At 43.0% G+C, this 14,718-nt stretch overlaps 1 protein-coding gene across 14 annotated transcripts in view; it reads left to right on the forward strand.

Moving 5' to 3' along the window:
* kif1b (kinesin family member 1B) overlaps positions 1-14,718 on the forward strand; it is a 58,652-nt gene that overhangs the window by 28,162 nt on the left and 15,772 nt on the right. For 8 of the 14 annotated variants that reach the window (XM_086109141.1, XM_086109157.1, XM_086109201.1 and 5 more), the window contains 14 exons: positions 1,045-1,178; positions 2,385-2,464; positions 2,764-2,839; positions 3,062-3,115; positions 3,934-3,996; positions 4,195-4,274; positions 4,689-4,795; positions 5,012-5,095; positions 5,175-5,355; positions 5,435-5,507; positions 11,662-11,767; positions 12,681-12,829; positions 13,492-13,670; positions 13,754-13,894. In XM_086109141.1, the coding sequence (XP_085965267.1) occupies positions 1,045-1,178; positions 2,385-2,464; positions 2,764-2,839; positions 3,062-3,115; positions 3,934-3,996; positions 4,195-4,274; positions 4,689-4,795; positions 5,012-5,095; positions 5,175-5,355; positions 5,435-5,507; positions 11,662-11,767; positions 12,681-12,829; positions 13,492-13,670; positions 13,754-13,894 (1,507 nt within the window). The remainder of the gene's footprint in view (positions 1-1,044; positions 1,179-2,384; positions 2,465-2,763; positions 2,840-3,061; positions 3,116-3,933; positions 3,997-4,194; positions 4,275-4,688; positions 4,796-5,011; positions 5,096-5,174; positions 5,356-5,434; positions 5,508-11,661; positions 11,768-12,680; positions 12,830-13,491; positions 13,671-13,753; positions 13,895-14,718) is intronic. The other 6 variants (XM_086109192.1, XM_086109230.1, XM_086109238.1 and 3 more) reach the window with 2 other exon arrangements.

Here is a 14,718-nt window from a genome sequence, read left to right on the forward strand (position 1 = left end):
TAGCTCCATCTCTAACATTCTCCTACCAATGTATCCACTGTCCCTCCTCTGTACATGTCCAAACCATCTCTGTTTGGCCTCTCTAACTTTTTCTCCAAACGTTCCTGTCTGAGTTGTCTCTCTGATGACCTCATTTCTGATCCTGTCCATCCTAGTCACTCCTAAGGAGAATCTCAGCATCTTTAAGTCAGCCACCTCTAACTCTGCCTCCTGTCTTTTGCCAATTGCTAGTGTCTCTAGACCGTACATCATGACTGGTCTCACAACTGTATATGCGTATATACTGTCCATCCATTTTCCGAACCGCTTGATCCTCACTAGGGTCGCGGGGGGTGCTGGAGCCTATCCCAGCCATCTCCGGGCAGTAGGCGGGGGACACCCTGAATCAGTTGCCAGCCAATCGCAGGGCACACAGAGACGAACAACCATCCACACCCACACTCACACCTAGGGACAATTTAGAGCGTCCAATCAGCCTGACATGCATGTTTTTGGAATGTGGGAGGAAACCGGAGCACCCGGAGAAAACCCACGCAGGCCCGGGGAGAACATGCAAACTCCACACAGGGAGGCCGGAGCTGGACTACCGGGCCGCCCTGCGTATATACTGTATATATAAATATGCGTACAAGGAACAGTTATTTTCCGGAGTTGTACAGAGGGAGATGCAGATGTTTTTGACTCACTTTACAAAGTCAGAGCAGATGGAGGAACGAAGCCACGGTATTTTCTGTGAAAACTGCTTTCCTGTAGCTATTATGGTGTGCCTTTGTCTTAACCCGGTACAATGTGTGTCTCACATTGGTCTTCCCTCCTTTTGTCTCCCCCCCCCCCCACACTTTCCCTGTCTCCGTTTCTTCCTCTCTCCTGACGTTCTATTTTGTTCCTTTCATTTCATGTTTTATCACACCCCCCTCCCCCACCCCATCCCGGCCCACCTCTCTTTCCCTCTTGCTGTCGGCTCAGACCTCAAAGACATTCAGAACAATAAGAATAGATACTTGATAGCCTCAGAGAACCAACGCCCTGGCCATTTCTCCACAGCCCCTATTGGCTCCCTGACAGCCTCTCCATCCTCTGGCTCACTGTGCAGCCAGGGGGCCCTGCAGTCCGTCACCAGCATACAGGAGCGGATCATGTCCACCCCTGGGGGAGAGGAAGCTATTGAAAGACTCAAGGTAAAGCATGCCTCTGGGGGCTACATCATGCCACTGAAGTCTACAAGTCAGAACGGAGTGGTTCTTACTTTATTTGTATTTTTTTAACGTACAGTAAACATAATTTTTTTTCTTGTATGAGGTTTAGTAGACCTTTTTGAATAAAGTCGTAAAATTTTAAACTACACAATCTTTATATTGTCCAAAACAATACGTATTTACACAATGTACGGTGAATCTTTGTCAGGGTTATCAATTAGACATTCATAAAAAAGACCCAATGAGGAGAGGACACACTGGATTCTGGTACCAATCACTCACTCGAGGGGGAAACGAGGAGAAGCGTTCGGCTTCAGTCCACTGCACGTCACCCAAGGACCTCCCCGCTCGCCCTCTCATTTATTTCTCATTGGGAATCTAATACATGGGTGTGTCCAACCTAAAGGGTGTGAGGGCTGTTGAAGACACACTGAACTTGTTTGACTATGTGTGTGTATGTGAGTGAAAATTACATACATGTGTGCAATCATTACAAAAACACCAACTTGCAGCTGGTGTTGACAGCTCCATCCACGTCCGACCTTGCTCTTGTTTAGTCTTAATACTTCTCTCTTTCCAACCGCTTTCACGGAAAGGTGGTTGCGTCTCCTAACCGTCACACAGTGCACTAAGCATTCTTTATTATAAATATGAGCTTATCTTGATTAAAAGTATCATTATTAATTTATTAAAAGCATAAGCGTTCTTCATTGCAAGCATAATCAATTCATCATTAATAAATTGCAAATGTATGATCACTCAAAACAATCAACTTCCTCAAATTAAATGTCATTTCATGTTATGTCATTTCAAAGCACCGGTGATTTCCCCCCGTCAATCCCAAACCGCTCATATAACTGTTGATAGAGCAGCGCAATCACCCAAATAGTTCTGGCTGCAGTTGCCATGACAACCACAGTGTGCCCACTCTGACTGTTATCAAATGACATGAAGCCCGTACGCAGATATGGAGGAAGATGGACAAAAATAGCTCCTGAGTAATTCCATTTTATCTCCTGGAGTGAGGCATACACTGGCCTATTTTAGTGTTTGTGATCCCACCGCTTCCCCTTGTGATCCATATGTAAACATGACATTAGACATAGAAGTACAAGATGAACTGGGATCAGCGTTTAAGGATGTAAACCTTTTCACATTTGACTTTTTTTGTTTTGTTTTTGTTTTTAGGAATCTGAAAAGATCATTGCAGAGCTCAATGAAACCTGGGAAGAGAAGCTGCGAAAGACCGAGGCCATCCGCATGGAGAGGTCACTATCACATAGACACATATCCATAGTCAGTCCTCCAACCACAACACGCTAAGCTCTATTGAACCTCTGGTGTCATTACAGTATATTCAACGTATCTTGCACATGGTGACTTTTCATCCATTGTTTTTAACTCATTCACTCCCAAAGACGTTTTTAAACGTCTTTTCAGACTTGGTCTAAAATTGGCTGGTACTGAATGAGTTAATAGATGCAAGCTAATCATCATGACATTGTGTATTCTGTGTGCCATAGTGCAAGACACAAAGATTATAGTACCTGCTGTGCCTTCTTTACAGGGAGGCATTACTTGCAGAAATGGGCGTGGCAATCCGCGAAGATGGAGGCACTTTGGGGGTGTTCTCTCCTAAAAAGGTAGGCCAGTCATCATCACACACGTGCGCAGACACTGACTGTGGAATGAGTTTCTCAAGGGGAGTTTTGTGATTCACCTCCTCTCCACCTTGGCTTCCTTCTTTGTGTTTCACATGTTACCGTGTTTTTCAAGAACCCTCCATGCGCCATCTTTTAATCGTATCTTTTATGGTTTTGTCTTTGGGCTTTACGCGTGTTCATTTGCCTCCTTCGTGTACACAGCTCAGCCGTGAAAATCCATTTGATGAACAGGTTGATTGTTTTTCCACCAAGAAGGTTTGTCCATTCAAGTAGGCAGAAAAAGTCAAATTCCCGAGTCATTCCCTTAGGAAGATACCCTTTCTTTGTTTTTTGTAGATATTAGATTAAAACAACAACAAAAAAAATGTTGTAATTGATCAGGCTAAATTTGAAGATGAAAATTCACAGAGACAAGTGTGCTGATCCACCTTTTCCACCGTGTTGTACCTACTCAGCTCCGCAAAGCTCAGCAAGCTATGAAGGCTTTTCCATTGACAAGCTCGCCATGTAGATAGCATTCGTCATTTGGCCCACTTGTAACATTTAATCATACATGGCTAGCAATAAAAATAATATAAAATGAAACACCCAAAGTTTAACCTGCTACTGTGCCTTAGGTCTAGATATAGATTATATTCCACTCCTCACTGCAGTCTCCACTTTTCTGCAGTGGTGTGTTTTTTTTTCTCCCCCAAGTATTTCCTCAAATCAAATTTGTCTCCCTCCTCACGCCAGTAGCCGCATTATGAACGGTTGTACTCCTTTGTACTTGACGTTGTGAGTGTGGCCAGGTTTTTCCAGTTTCCAAGCAGAACTATTTTGAAGTGGAAAACCGGCCAGCTCAACTCGAGGCGAGTAGAACGGAGTTTCACCAGAACTGTGTCGTGGAAAAGCCCTCATACTGACTTAACTCTGACCTGATTTTGCTACTTGTGCACAAAAGTCAGAGTTAAGAGAGTCATCCTGTGCAGTTAACTGGAATTTTTTTGTTTTCCCATTTTTGTTCACATTCATTTGTCTTCATTCTTTTTTTTCTCTCTGTCTCTCTCATTCACTGCTGCTCCATTGGTTAGCATTTCAATGAGAAGCCTTGTGATCTCTATACAGACTTTAATGGGGTCTTCTCCCCAAAGAAGGTTGGTTGTTTTACAAAGGACTGTGTTGTGCTTCGCACAGATTAATCAGACAGTCAGAAAATGCGATTGAAATAGTCGTTTTTATAAGCAATGTCTGGTAGAAAACTGTGCCCACCTAATGTGCCCGATTTACATTTTAGTGAGGATAAATAATACTGCATCATAGTTAACTGTCTCCTTGTCATGTTTCTGCAATAGACTCCTCACCTGGTTAACCTGAACGAGGATCCCCTCATGTCAGAGTGTCTACTCTACTATATCAAAGATGGAATTACAAGGTAAAATAAACAGCATACATGAATTTGAAATGCTGACGAAAACTTCACTCCCAAATCTAAAATCAAGGGCAGCCATCATACATGCATACTGTTGACTACTTTAGCCAGTGCTCCACGAAAGGTGCGCAACACGTTGCTCGTTTCATCTTTCCTCTTTCTAATTCACCAAGTTAGAGGGCTTACTCGCACTCTCAAATGCCAATGAATAGATTTGCCATTCTTTGGGGCTTTCTGCACTTTGGTGAAGTGAATTTGAAATTAGCAATTGCCAATTAAAAAAAAAAAAAAAACACATTCATGCAGATTAATCAAATGTAGGAATCCTAATGAACAGATGGCAGAAGGTCCTATTTAAACCGAAATGCCCATCTTTGCAATGCAAGAGAATAAAATTGGCCTCTGTAATTGTTTCAGGGTGGGACAGGCTGACGCTGAAAGAAGGCAGGATATTGTCTTGAGTGGTGCTCATATCAAGGAGGAGCACTGTATTTTCCGCAGTGAGAGGAATGCCAATGGAGATGGTAAAACCCCATGTTTTTGTGTAGTTTGTTCCGTTGAATAATGTTTTACTCACTGATAATCCCTTCCTATCTCATAGTCAGATTTAAAAGCAGATGCCAATTACCTGCAAAATCAACACTATTAACTATGGATAGAATGGACCCATATATATGAACTTTGCACAAAGACAATACAGAATGAGTTTGTAATAATTGCTTGGTGTGTTTCTGCTGAAGTTATCGTCATGCTTGTGCCCTGTGAGGGATCAGAGACATACGTCAATGGCAAGCGAGTTGAGGACTCCATCCAGCTGCGTTCAGGTACATACATTTAAAAAGACCAGTCGCAATTTAAACAAAAAAAAAAAAGAGGAAGAACTAAATCACTGCTCTCTTTCAGGAAACCGTATCATTATGGGAAAGAACCACGTGTTCCGCTTCAACCATCCCGAGCAAGCCAGGGCGGAAAGGGAGAAAACGCCGTCGGCCGAGACCCCTGTGGAGCCAGTGGACTGGACCTTCGCTCAGAGAGAGCTTCTGGAGAAACAGGGTATTGACATGAAGCAGGAGATGGAGAAAAGGTGATGCTCTAAATTGAATTCAAACCACAAACGGTAATGAAAGCTTGTATTTTTCAAAGCCGATGCTCTTTTTGGGTAGGCTGACCGAAATGGAAATCCTATACAAAAAGGAGAAGGAAGAAGCTGACCAACTTCTTGAGCAGCAGAGACTGGTGAGTTCAAAGCAGTTGGTGTTCCTACAAACTTGTTGTATACAATGCTTGTTGGTATACAATTGCAGCAAGTGATTGGTGAATCGGTTGAACCATATCTAGGATGCTTTTTGTGTGCCGGCTGTCGTAGCTGAACGCAGTTTTCTGAGTGATACTGCAATCTTGTCATTTTTATGCAAGAGTTTGGAGTTGTTTGGCCCATTTCAATTGCCAACTACTAATTCTCATGCTGAGCTATGTGTGTGTGTGTGTGCGTGTGTACCAGTGCATGTCTATTTTTCTTGCATGGAAGTTTTGTTTTGAAGCAGGTGAGCTTTCAGCTGATGGTCTCTAGCAATTTGAAGGACTGAGTTGGATTGCGAAGCTTTCTCCCATTTCCAAAACCCCTTTGTTACTTCTCGTCTATGTTCTGTAATTACTTTGAACCTTGCAAAACAGCAGGCACTAAGTAGGGATGGGCATTTTTAACCAAATTTCATTGGTTGACTGAAAGTAATCATCGAGGGTTAACCAAGTTTTGGTTTTTTTTTTATTATATTTTTTGTGGGATCTTGAATGTTGTGTGAGTGTTTCATTGCGCAGTGATATTGCGCAGGTCTGCGTGAATCTTGCTCTGCTTTCTATAGCTCATGTCGTGTTCTCTGTTCAGAGTTCGAGCGCCTCTGCTGGTTGTAGCGAATGCGTGGACTCCATTTTCGCTCAGTTGTGCCAAGAAATCAATTCTCTCCAATGAGTCCACCAAATTTTTCACAATCAGCTCATCAAATGATCATGATGGCCATCCCTAATTTTGGCGTGTCAAATTTTGATTATTAAAAAAAATAAGGACATTGTCAGAAATGGAGGCTGGTTTTGCATGGTTCACGTTAAGTGCATGTGTTCTTAACACATTCATGGCTGCCTATGGAGTCAGTTGTTGAGGTTCACTATTGGGCTATTTGACTATTAGGTGGCTGTAAATTTGCTTTGGCTAGACTAGATTTCTTGCTCTTAATTTTCATCTCCTCAATGCAGTTGCTGACATGTACACTGCATTGTGATAGCAAAAACTCTGAGTAGTTTTTGGCAGTGACAATGTGGTTTCTCATTGACTTCTTTGACCAACTGTGCTTGTGAGTATGACGCTGGCGTTAGCTCAGTGAGGGGGGCCACCTCACTCATGTTATCACTGCTTAAAATCATCAATTCCGAGTGAATAAAACCTACAGCATTATCTCAGAGCAACAGGTTTTATGGTCCAAACTCCCAGCGACAGAACATTTTTAGTGCAGTTGAGTTGTTCACAGACTCTGTGTTCAGCAAGAACAAAGACACTACACAAAACTACACTTACTGGTTGTGATCTGTAATGTTTTTTTTTGTTTTTTTGTCGAACTAAATGAGAAACTGCATTTCTTTTCCAAACTAACCTTTCTTATAGCGAATTAACACTTAACCTTCACCAAGCCTGTTCTCTCTGTTCTGGCTTTCTGATCAGCTGCAAGAACGCACTCCTCTAACTCTCAGCTAATACTTAAGACATTCAAACCCTACGGGCTGAACGGGGAGAGCTTCCAAATCCAAGAACGTGCATGTATGCCTGCCACAAGTAACTCGTGTGGGACCCGTCTTCAATCCTGAAGAGGAATTTGACAAAACGCTACAGATCAGCTTCAGTCGTCAGCTTCTGTCCGCTGTTGAGATTTCTTTGCTTATCGTGACAAGCATAATCAATTTTTACTTTTAATATCAATATGCAACGTTGGGAGCTATATTGATCAATCTCGAGAGCACATCAATTGAATGTTCCAATTCATGGACGTTTTTTTTTTTTTGTTTCAAGTTATCCATCTTTTCACCAGAGGATTGAAAAAAAAAAGACATTAAAAACACAAGAAAGTCAATGGAAGCCACAGTTTACTTGTTTTTATTCTAAATATAATTTCATTGTACGCTGGGAATGATTTGGTGCATGTTGCCATACATCTGTTGAAGTTACGATGTATGCAAAATATTTCGATAACATTGTGTGGCTGCATTAATCTGCCCACCAAAATCTGATATGGAAAATGTCCTTAGATACCGCCAATTGAGGTTCCCATGTTGCATATTCATACATTTGTATTCATCTTTATTTTAAAAGCATCCTTCATCCTTTCTTTGATTTCCCATTGTAATTTCTCCTTTTTTTGGGGGGTGGGGGACCATTTGGTTTGTTTCCTGTGTTGTTCTCTCAAGGATGGCGACTCTGATAGTGGGGATGACTCAGATAAGAGGTCTTGCGAGGAGAGTTGGAGACTGATCACCTCCTTGAGGGAAAAGCTGCCCCCCAGCAAACTACAAACCATAGTGAAAAAGTGTGGATTACCCAGTAGCGGTAAGAGAAGAGAGCCCGTAAAAATGTACCAGATCCCTCAGCGGCGCCGCATCACCAAGGACTCCAAGTGGGTGACCATCTCGGACTTGAAGATCCAGGCGGTCAAAGAAATCTGCTACGAAGTAGCACTCAATGATTTCCGCCACACGCGTCAGGAAATCGAAGCGCTGGCCATCGTGAAGATGAAGGAGCTTTGCGCAAGCTACAGCAAGAAGGACCCCAATGAGCGGGACTCGTGGAGGGCGGTGGCTCGGGATGTTTGGGACACCGTCGGTGTTGGCGATGAGCGTATTGAGGATGTCATCACCAACGGGCCTCGAGCCGGCGGCGTTGTTATGGATGAGCTAAAGGTGCACATTGATAAGCTGGAGGACATCTTGCAGGAGGTCAAGAAACAGAACAACATGAAAGATGAGGAGATCCGTGCTCTCAGAAACAAGATGGTGAAAATGGAAAAGGTCCTTCCGCTCATCACCCCCGAGGGTCAGGAGACACCTCCCAATACAGACCCTCCTCCTAGCATAGCAAGTACCCCGAGCCCTCACCCGCCTGTGCCTGAAACATCTGACGCGGAGAACGGCGAGTCCCAAGCGGGCCTAAGCGCAGGAGATGACTCAAGCTTAAAACGAGGCCACGCACGTTGGATACGTCAAGAGCAGCTCCGCCTTAAGAGCCTCCAACAACAAGAGATCTCCAAGCAGCTCCGCCGGCACACCGGACCCCACCGATTTATTCCCCCCGAAGATCGCAAATTACGTTTCCCCTTCAAAAGTAACCCTAAACACCGCAACTCCTGGAGCCCCGGCACCCATATCATTATCACAGACGAGAAGGTGATTGAGCTAAAAGTGCCAAAAGAAGCCGTCGAGGAAGAGGACGCTGAAAACCAGGATGCCGTCGTACAGTCTCAGGAAAAGATAGCCGCTTCCGTCGTAGAAGTCACTCCCTCGTTGCCGAGTCCATCGGTCCAGCGCCGAAACAAACACTTTGAGCAGGGAATAAACCAGGGTCAGAGACCCAACTATAGGAACAACTACCATCAACAGCCCCTGGACCGAGGCCGCAGCAACTCTTTTAACCTCCGCCAGCGGGCTTCGGGTTCCACGGAGCACCTGCAGCAGCCCGAAGCCAACCGGAGGCACACGCAGGCCTTCTACCAGCCCCGCCACTATCAGAACCAGCCTTCGTACGGCCAGCCCCACCTCCAACAGCCGTGCCACTATAATAGCACAATGTATGTGGATGCAGGCTTCCATACCTACCAGCAGTACCATCAGCCCGATCATGCTCACCAGCCACTCAACTTTCAGGCACCTCCCCGCATCCGCAGGCAAATGTCTGCCCCCAATCTGAAAGCCAGCAGAGAGACCGCGGTTTAGAAATTGAACCCAAATGTTTTTAGCAGACAAAAAAAAAAACAACAACAAAAAACATTACAGATCACAACTGAGCATAAAAAGACTGTCGTTGGTTGATCCAAAAGTGTATGTATTATAAAAATGAAATTGTATCCTGGGCATATGACGGTGCATTATGCTGTTTTAATCACAATACCCATGCCATGCTCACTGTTCATTTTTTTTTTTCAGCCGGTGTGACAATTCAATCACCTTTTTATTTGCCAAATGTGTCTTGGTTGATTTCAAGTGTTTACATATTTGCCTTTTACTTGTTGCTTTTATTTAATTTCATTCATTTTTTTCACTCAGTATGAACACACAGACGCGTTGCTGTCGTGCACACACTTTGGAAAAGAAATTCATTTCTTCCCGTCAACCATATTACTGACTATTAGGATTGGACGCAACCGTTTGACTCTGTTGTGAATACCTTTGAACCTCAGTTTGAATACGTGGTGCATTTTTTTTCTGTGTTTTAATATTGACGATAGAATAGCTTAATGCACTCTTCAGTGCCCAGAAAAGTGTTCAATGAAAGTAGAATTTAGAAATGTTGGCCTTTTCATTTCTCATTTCCGGTCATCATGTTTTTACAGCTGTTATACGACAGCTATATTTCTATATCCTTAGTATGCTGCTTGATTTATATTCTGTTGGGTGGATGCTGTCGTTGTTCCCAAAGACCTGCCTTAAGATGTTGGAGGGAAGATAATCTTGAACATGCGTCAACGGATGACACAGCCTATAAACCAACCTTCAGTTTCTCTCTGAAGGATCCGCCGCTGTTTTAACGAGTGCCTCTTTTATGAGCAGCGAGTCTGCCTCTCAATGCATTTATGCCTTAAACCCGAACCTTTAGTTATTTTCTTATAACTCATTCACTCCCAAAGACGTTTTTAAACGTCTTTTCAGACTTGGTCTAGAATTGGCTGGTACTGAATGAGTTTTAATAACTGTATGGCCTTAATATCCTTCAGGAAAAAACGGACACACTCTGCATAATGGGAGACTTTGACTAATACTGTTTTTACATTTTCTTGTTTTTACTTACCTACGCTGTAATGAGAAAGCTGAAGGATCTAACAAATGCTTATGCCACACATGTAACCTGACCTGCGTTGACTATCTTTCACATGCAACACCTTGAATCGCTCATACATGTGTCGTCAAAGATTGCTTATTTAATGTTTGCATTGGTGCACATTGCAGCCAGGTTAAGCTGGAAAGTACAGTATCCTAAATCCACTGTTCAGCGTACTGTCCTTTGAAATATACTGTCCATGTATGTTTGTGTTAAGTGTTATTTCAAAGCGTCTAGTGTAAATCTGCTGTTGGCATTTGCATAATCAAAGTGCCTCGTGGTGATCGTGCACAAACGTGTGTTCAAGTAATTTGTGACAATGTCCGTACCTATTGGAAACCATGTTGTTCACAGGGTTGAAAAGAATATACTGTATTGACATCTTGTGTTGTCGGAGGTTTATGACTGTAATAAATTGATGCGCTCCCAGCACGAGCTTTTCTGATAAATGGCAGCTCAGCTGCAAATCTTTGATAATACCGCACTCGTGAGTGGATGTCACAGGCAGGCATCGATTTCCGGCCTCTGCAACTTATGACGTCGGTTCGCCGTCACAGGCTACATACGGTACGCTATGTTAAGCATGAGAAAAATCTTTTATACGGAGGCCAAAAATGAAAAGAAAAGTCTTAATTCTTGGAAAACACATGAAGGAAATGGCGAGTGGCGTTGATGACAGGCTGCCGTATTTGGTTGTCCCGTTCAACTGTCAGATCAGAGCTACTGCGAAGCATGCCCCCAATTTAGTTGCAACATGATAGAAGACACAGTCAGATCACAGTTAATTTATGTCACTTCTCATTCTATAGCAAGTGTTACATCATCATCATTTCGACTATTATTATTATTGAAGATGTAAAAAAATACACCACTGCGTTGATTTCTCAAGGCAGTGTTTCACCGGCTGACTCTTTTTCAAATAAGGTGTTTAGCGAATGTTGGACTACGCTCGAATATGCGATTTGTTGGTAGGATGTCAGCAGGGCGGAGGTGAAATACAAATGAAAAGGCTGCATTGTCTTCCCTCAAGACACTGAACAAAGACGATGAGGTCACCGGGACTGGAGGCAGTGTAGCTCTCATGATGACGACGATGATGAAGATGGCGCCCCTCATTGGACTACAGCAGACCTGTGCTTCTACAAGACCTCACATCTCCTCCTCCAGACATTGTTCCCCAAGCATACAACAAAAAAAATGTTTTAATCGCTAATATGCCATTTAGCTGTAGTTACGACTGTTATATACGCTCCACTGGGTTATGCAGCTTATCCAAATTTGTCTATGTGCTTTTCCCTCTTCACTGTGGCTGTCCAGGTATATGAGAGCAAACTACAGGAACTACAGAAACAGGTTGAGACTCGTTCTCTCGTTGCTGAAACACCCGATGAGGAAGACCTCGAGGAGGAGGAGGAAGAGGAAGGTTTGTACTGGGACCATTGATTCCTAAGCCCTGGCAAATTCGGGGCGTATACTAAACATGACATTTGACATGGCCCACAAGGCTAGTGAATAAACAAAAAGTTTAGGTGTGGGCCAGAGTAAGAAAAAAATAGGTGCCACAATGGCCTCCCCATCCACCCGAAGTTGAATCTTTCTTCCTAACTTATCAGTTAACAAGCGCCTTGGCTCCATTCACCTCAAACTGACCCCTGATTCTCTGCTCCATTGTGTACCAGCTGTATAAACACACGCATTCGAGGTCAATCAAGCATGTAACGAAATGAAACTTTGAAACATCAATTACAACTTTAATGTCAAATGTGCTGTATACAGCACAGATGAAATTTCTTCCCTCACAACATACAACAAGCATGATAACATTGTGTTTGTCTATTCTCCATAGCAAATTTAAAAAAAAACAATTTGCCTTTTCATCTTTCACAGAAAGCTGTTATGTAACGGTTTTCCAAAATGATAACTGAACAATTTTTCACTGCTTGCGTCACTGATTTTAGCGTGTTTAATACATTCAAGTTGAAGGAATTTTTAAAGGGGCCCCTCCATTTTTCATGAATGTGGCCCTCAAACGAAAAAGTCTATAAAAGTATATGTACCCTGAGTTTGACTCGAGACCAGTCCAGGTGGTACCCCGCCTCTCAACCAAATGTCACTGGGATCCAGCACACTCCAGACCTTATTGAGGACAAGCGATTTACAAATCGGATGCATGGATGGGGAGACTGATCCCCGACTGCATCACAAAGAATCTTTTTCTGGACACAACTGATTCTCGTGGGACATGACAATTGAAGAAAAACGTTCCACCAGATGTATTCTCGGGACTTCCTGACCCACCCATGTTAAGAAATGCATTATCTCCTGGCGTCCCACAGTGCCGTGGACTCAGCACGAGTTCAACCTGGCTCAATGGGCCTTCAGAAAGTGGAGGTTCCACCAGTTCACATCGCTCCGTGACCAGTTGTGGGGGAATGCCGTCTACCTGAAGGAGGCCAATGCCATTAGCGTGGAGCTCAAGAAAAAAGTAAGGAAACTGACTTGACGCCACATTACCCTCCTTTTGGAAAATGATTCAAAGAGTTAAAATAATACGCTCTGTAAAACAGTAGCTAACCGCCCTCCAATATATCGTTCCCTGTGTACGCAGTCTACTAAGATCAGATTTATAACTTGCAAGTCAGTCGTTTTATATCGTCCGGGATTGAGAAATTTGACTTGCCGCAAATCAAATGCTTGACTTACTCATTCGGAGGCTGGTCCGAGTGGTATGCCCGTCGTTTTCAAGGGGCTATATGATTGACGGCGGACATAGCCACTTTAATTGGATGAGTGTATTTCCTGGAGACCTTGAGGAATGCTCTCTGTTCATGACAAAGTGGCTAATCAGAGGTATGACTATATAGCTGGGATTTTTCACGAGGCCATTTCAAACAAAACTTGCCAAATGGATCCATTGCCATGTGGGAGGTATGCGATTGCACACCAATAGCGGTTTCACATACACAAAATAATTACATGTCTGACAATATCAGCGTGACAGTGGCAATCACTTTCAATCGCGATACGGGATGCTTCTCCTGGTATAGCTGCTGTGGCTGATTGCACTCTTGCGAAACAAAAAAACCCCAAACAAAAACAAAAAAAACATGCGTTGAAGATCTATGTTTGCCATCTTTCTTCCTTCAGGTCCAGTTCCAGTTCGTTTTACTGACAGACACCCTGTACTCGCCCCTGCCCCCGGAGCTCTTACCACCCGAACCTGAAAAAGAGCATGACTCCAGGCCTTTCCCTCGCACGGTGGTGACCGTTGAGGTCCAAGACCTGAAGAATGGAGCCACACACTATTGGTCCCTCGAGAAACTCAAGTAATGACCGTCACACACCGTGAACTCGCTTCAGTAAGTTCTGCTCAGAAATATAGATTCTTTATCTTCTTATCATGACACAGGCAGCGTCTGGACCAGATGCGGGAGATGTATGACCGGGCCGGAGAAATGGCTTCCACGCACCAGGAAGACTGTGGGGAAGGCACTCTGACTGGAAATGACCCCTTCTATGATCGCTTTCATTGGTTTAAGCTCGTGGGAAGGTATGTAAAATTGCAGGAAAATACATCCGCATACCTTAAATATTCAACACTCATTAGCTTTGTGTCCCAAATGTTGACTTCAAATGAAGAGATGAGTTTTGTGTTTGTGGCCATTTATTTTACCGTCGACTTTTGGCATCCCTTTATCTTAAAAGGTGTCCCAATCATTTTCTTTATCAAAGTTTTCATTTGTTTGATAGGGCTACCTTTTTTTGTTTCCCTGAACGTGTAGTGAGATCCTTGTTTCACCATTGTCATTCTTACTGAAACTCACTGTATGCATTAATTTTCAATTCATCATCTATTTTTTTTTCACAAAGAGGCATTGTTTTGTTGGTATTTCATGTCATTACTCATGGTTTATTCATTTGACCTATGTCTTTATTTTTATTTTTATTTTTATTTTTACGTTGTCATTGTATTTTCCTTTTGCGCCATTTATTGTTTTATTTTCCTTTGTCAAGTTGATGTAATCGCTACCTCAAGTTCAAAAAAATTGAAACTATAGCGCCGTGCGCAAATTTCTATTTTGCTGGCATCGGGCATAATCCTCCTACCTCCAAAATCATCACTTTTCAGGAGACCTCAAAAACAGCATGTTAGTTCAGCCATGAACAGTTAATCGTCAAAAAGAGCCGTTAGCCATTTTCAACACTTGGTCTATAATTTGTAATAAATAAAAAAAAACATATGTGTGGTCTGACCAGGAGTAAGTATAGCTTTGTGGAAAAAAATATGAAAATGACCAAATTGAGACATAGAAGGCTTCGGCCTGATGCCAGCAATTTGCTCCTTTTTCAGACACCATACATAAGGGTTACTCA

This window comes from Hippocampus guttulatus, chromosome 1 (assembly GCF_054856545.1).
Source record: "Hippocampus guttulatus isolate MCC_2025c chromosome 1, RoL_Hgut_1.0, whole genome shotgun sequence".
NCBI classification, from domain to species: Eukaryota; Metazoa; Chordata; class Actinopteri; order Syngnathiformes; family Syngnathidae; genus Hippocampus; species Hippocampus guttulatus.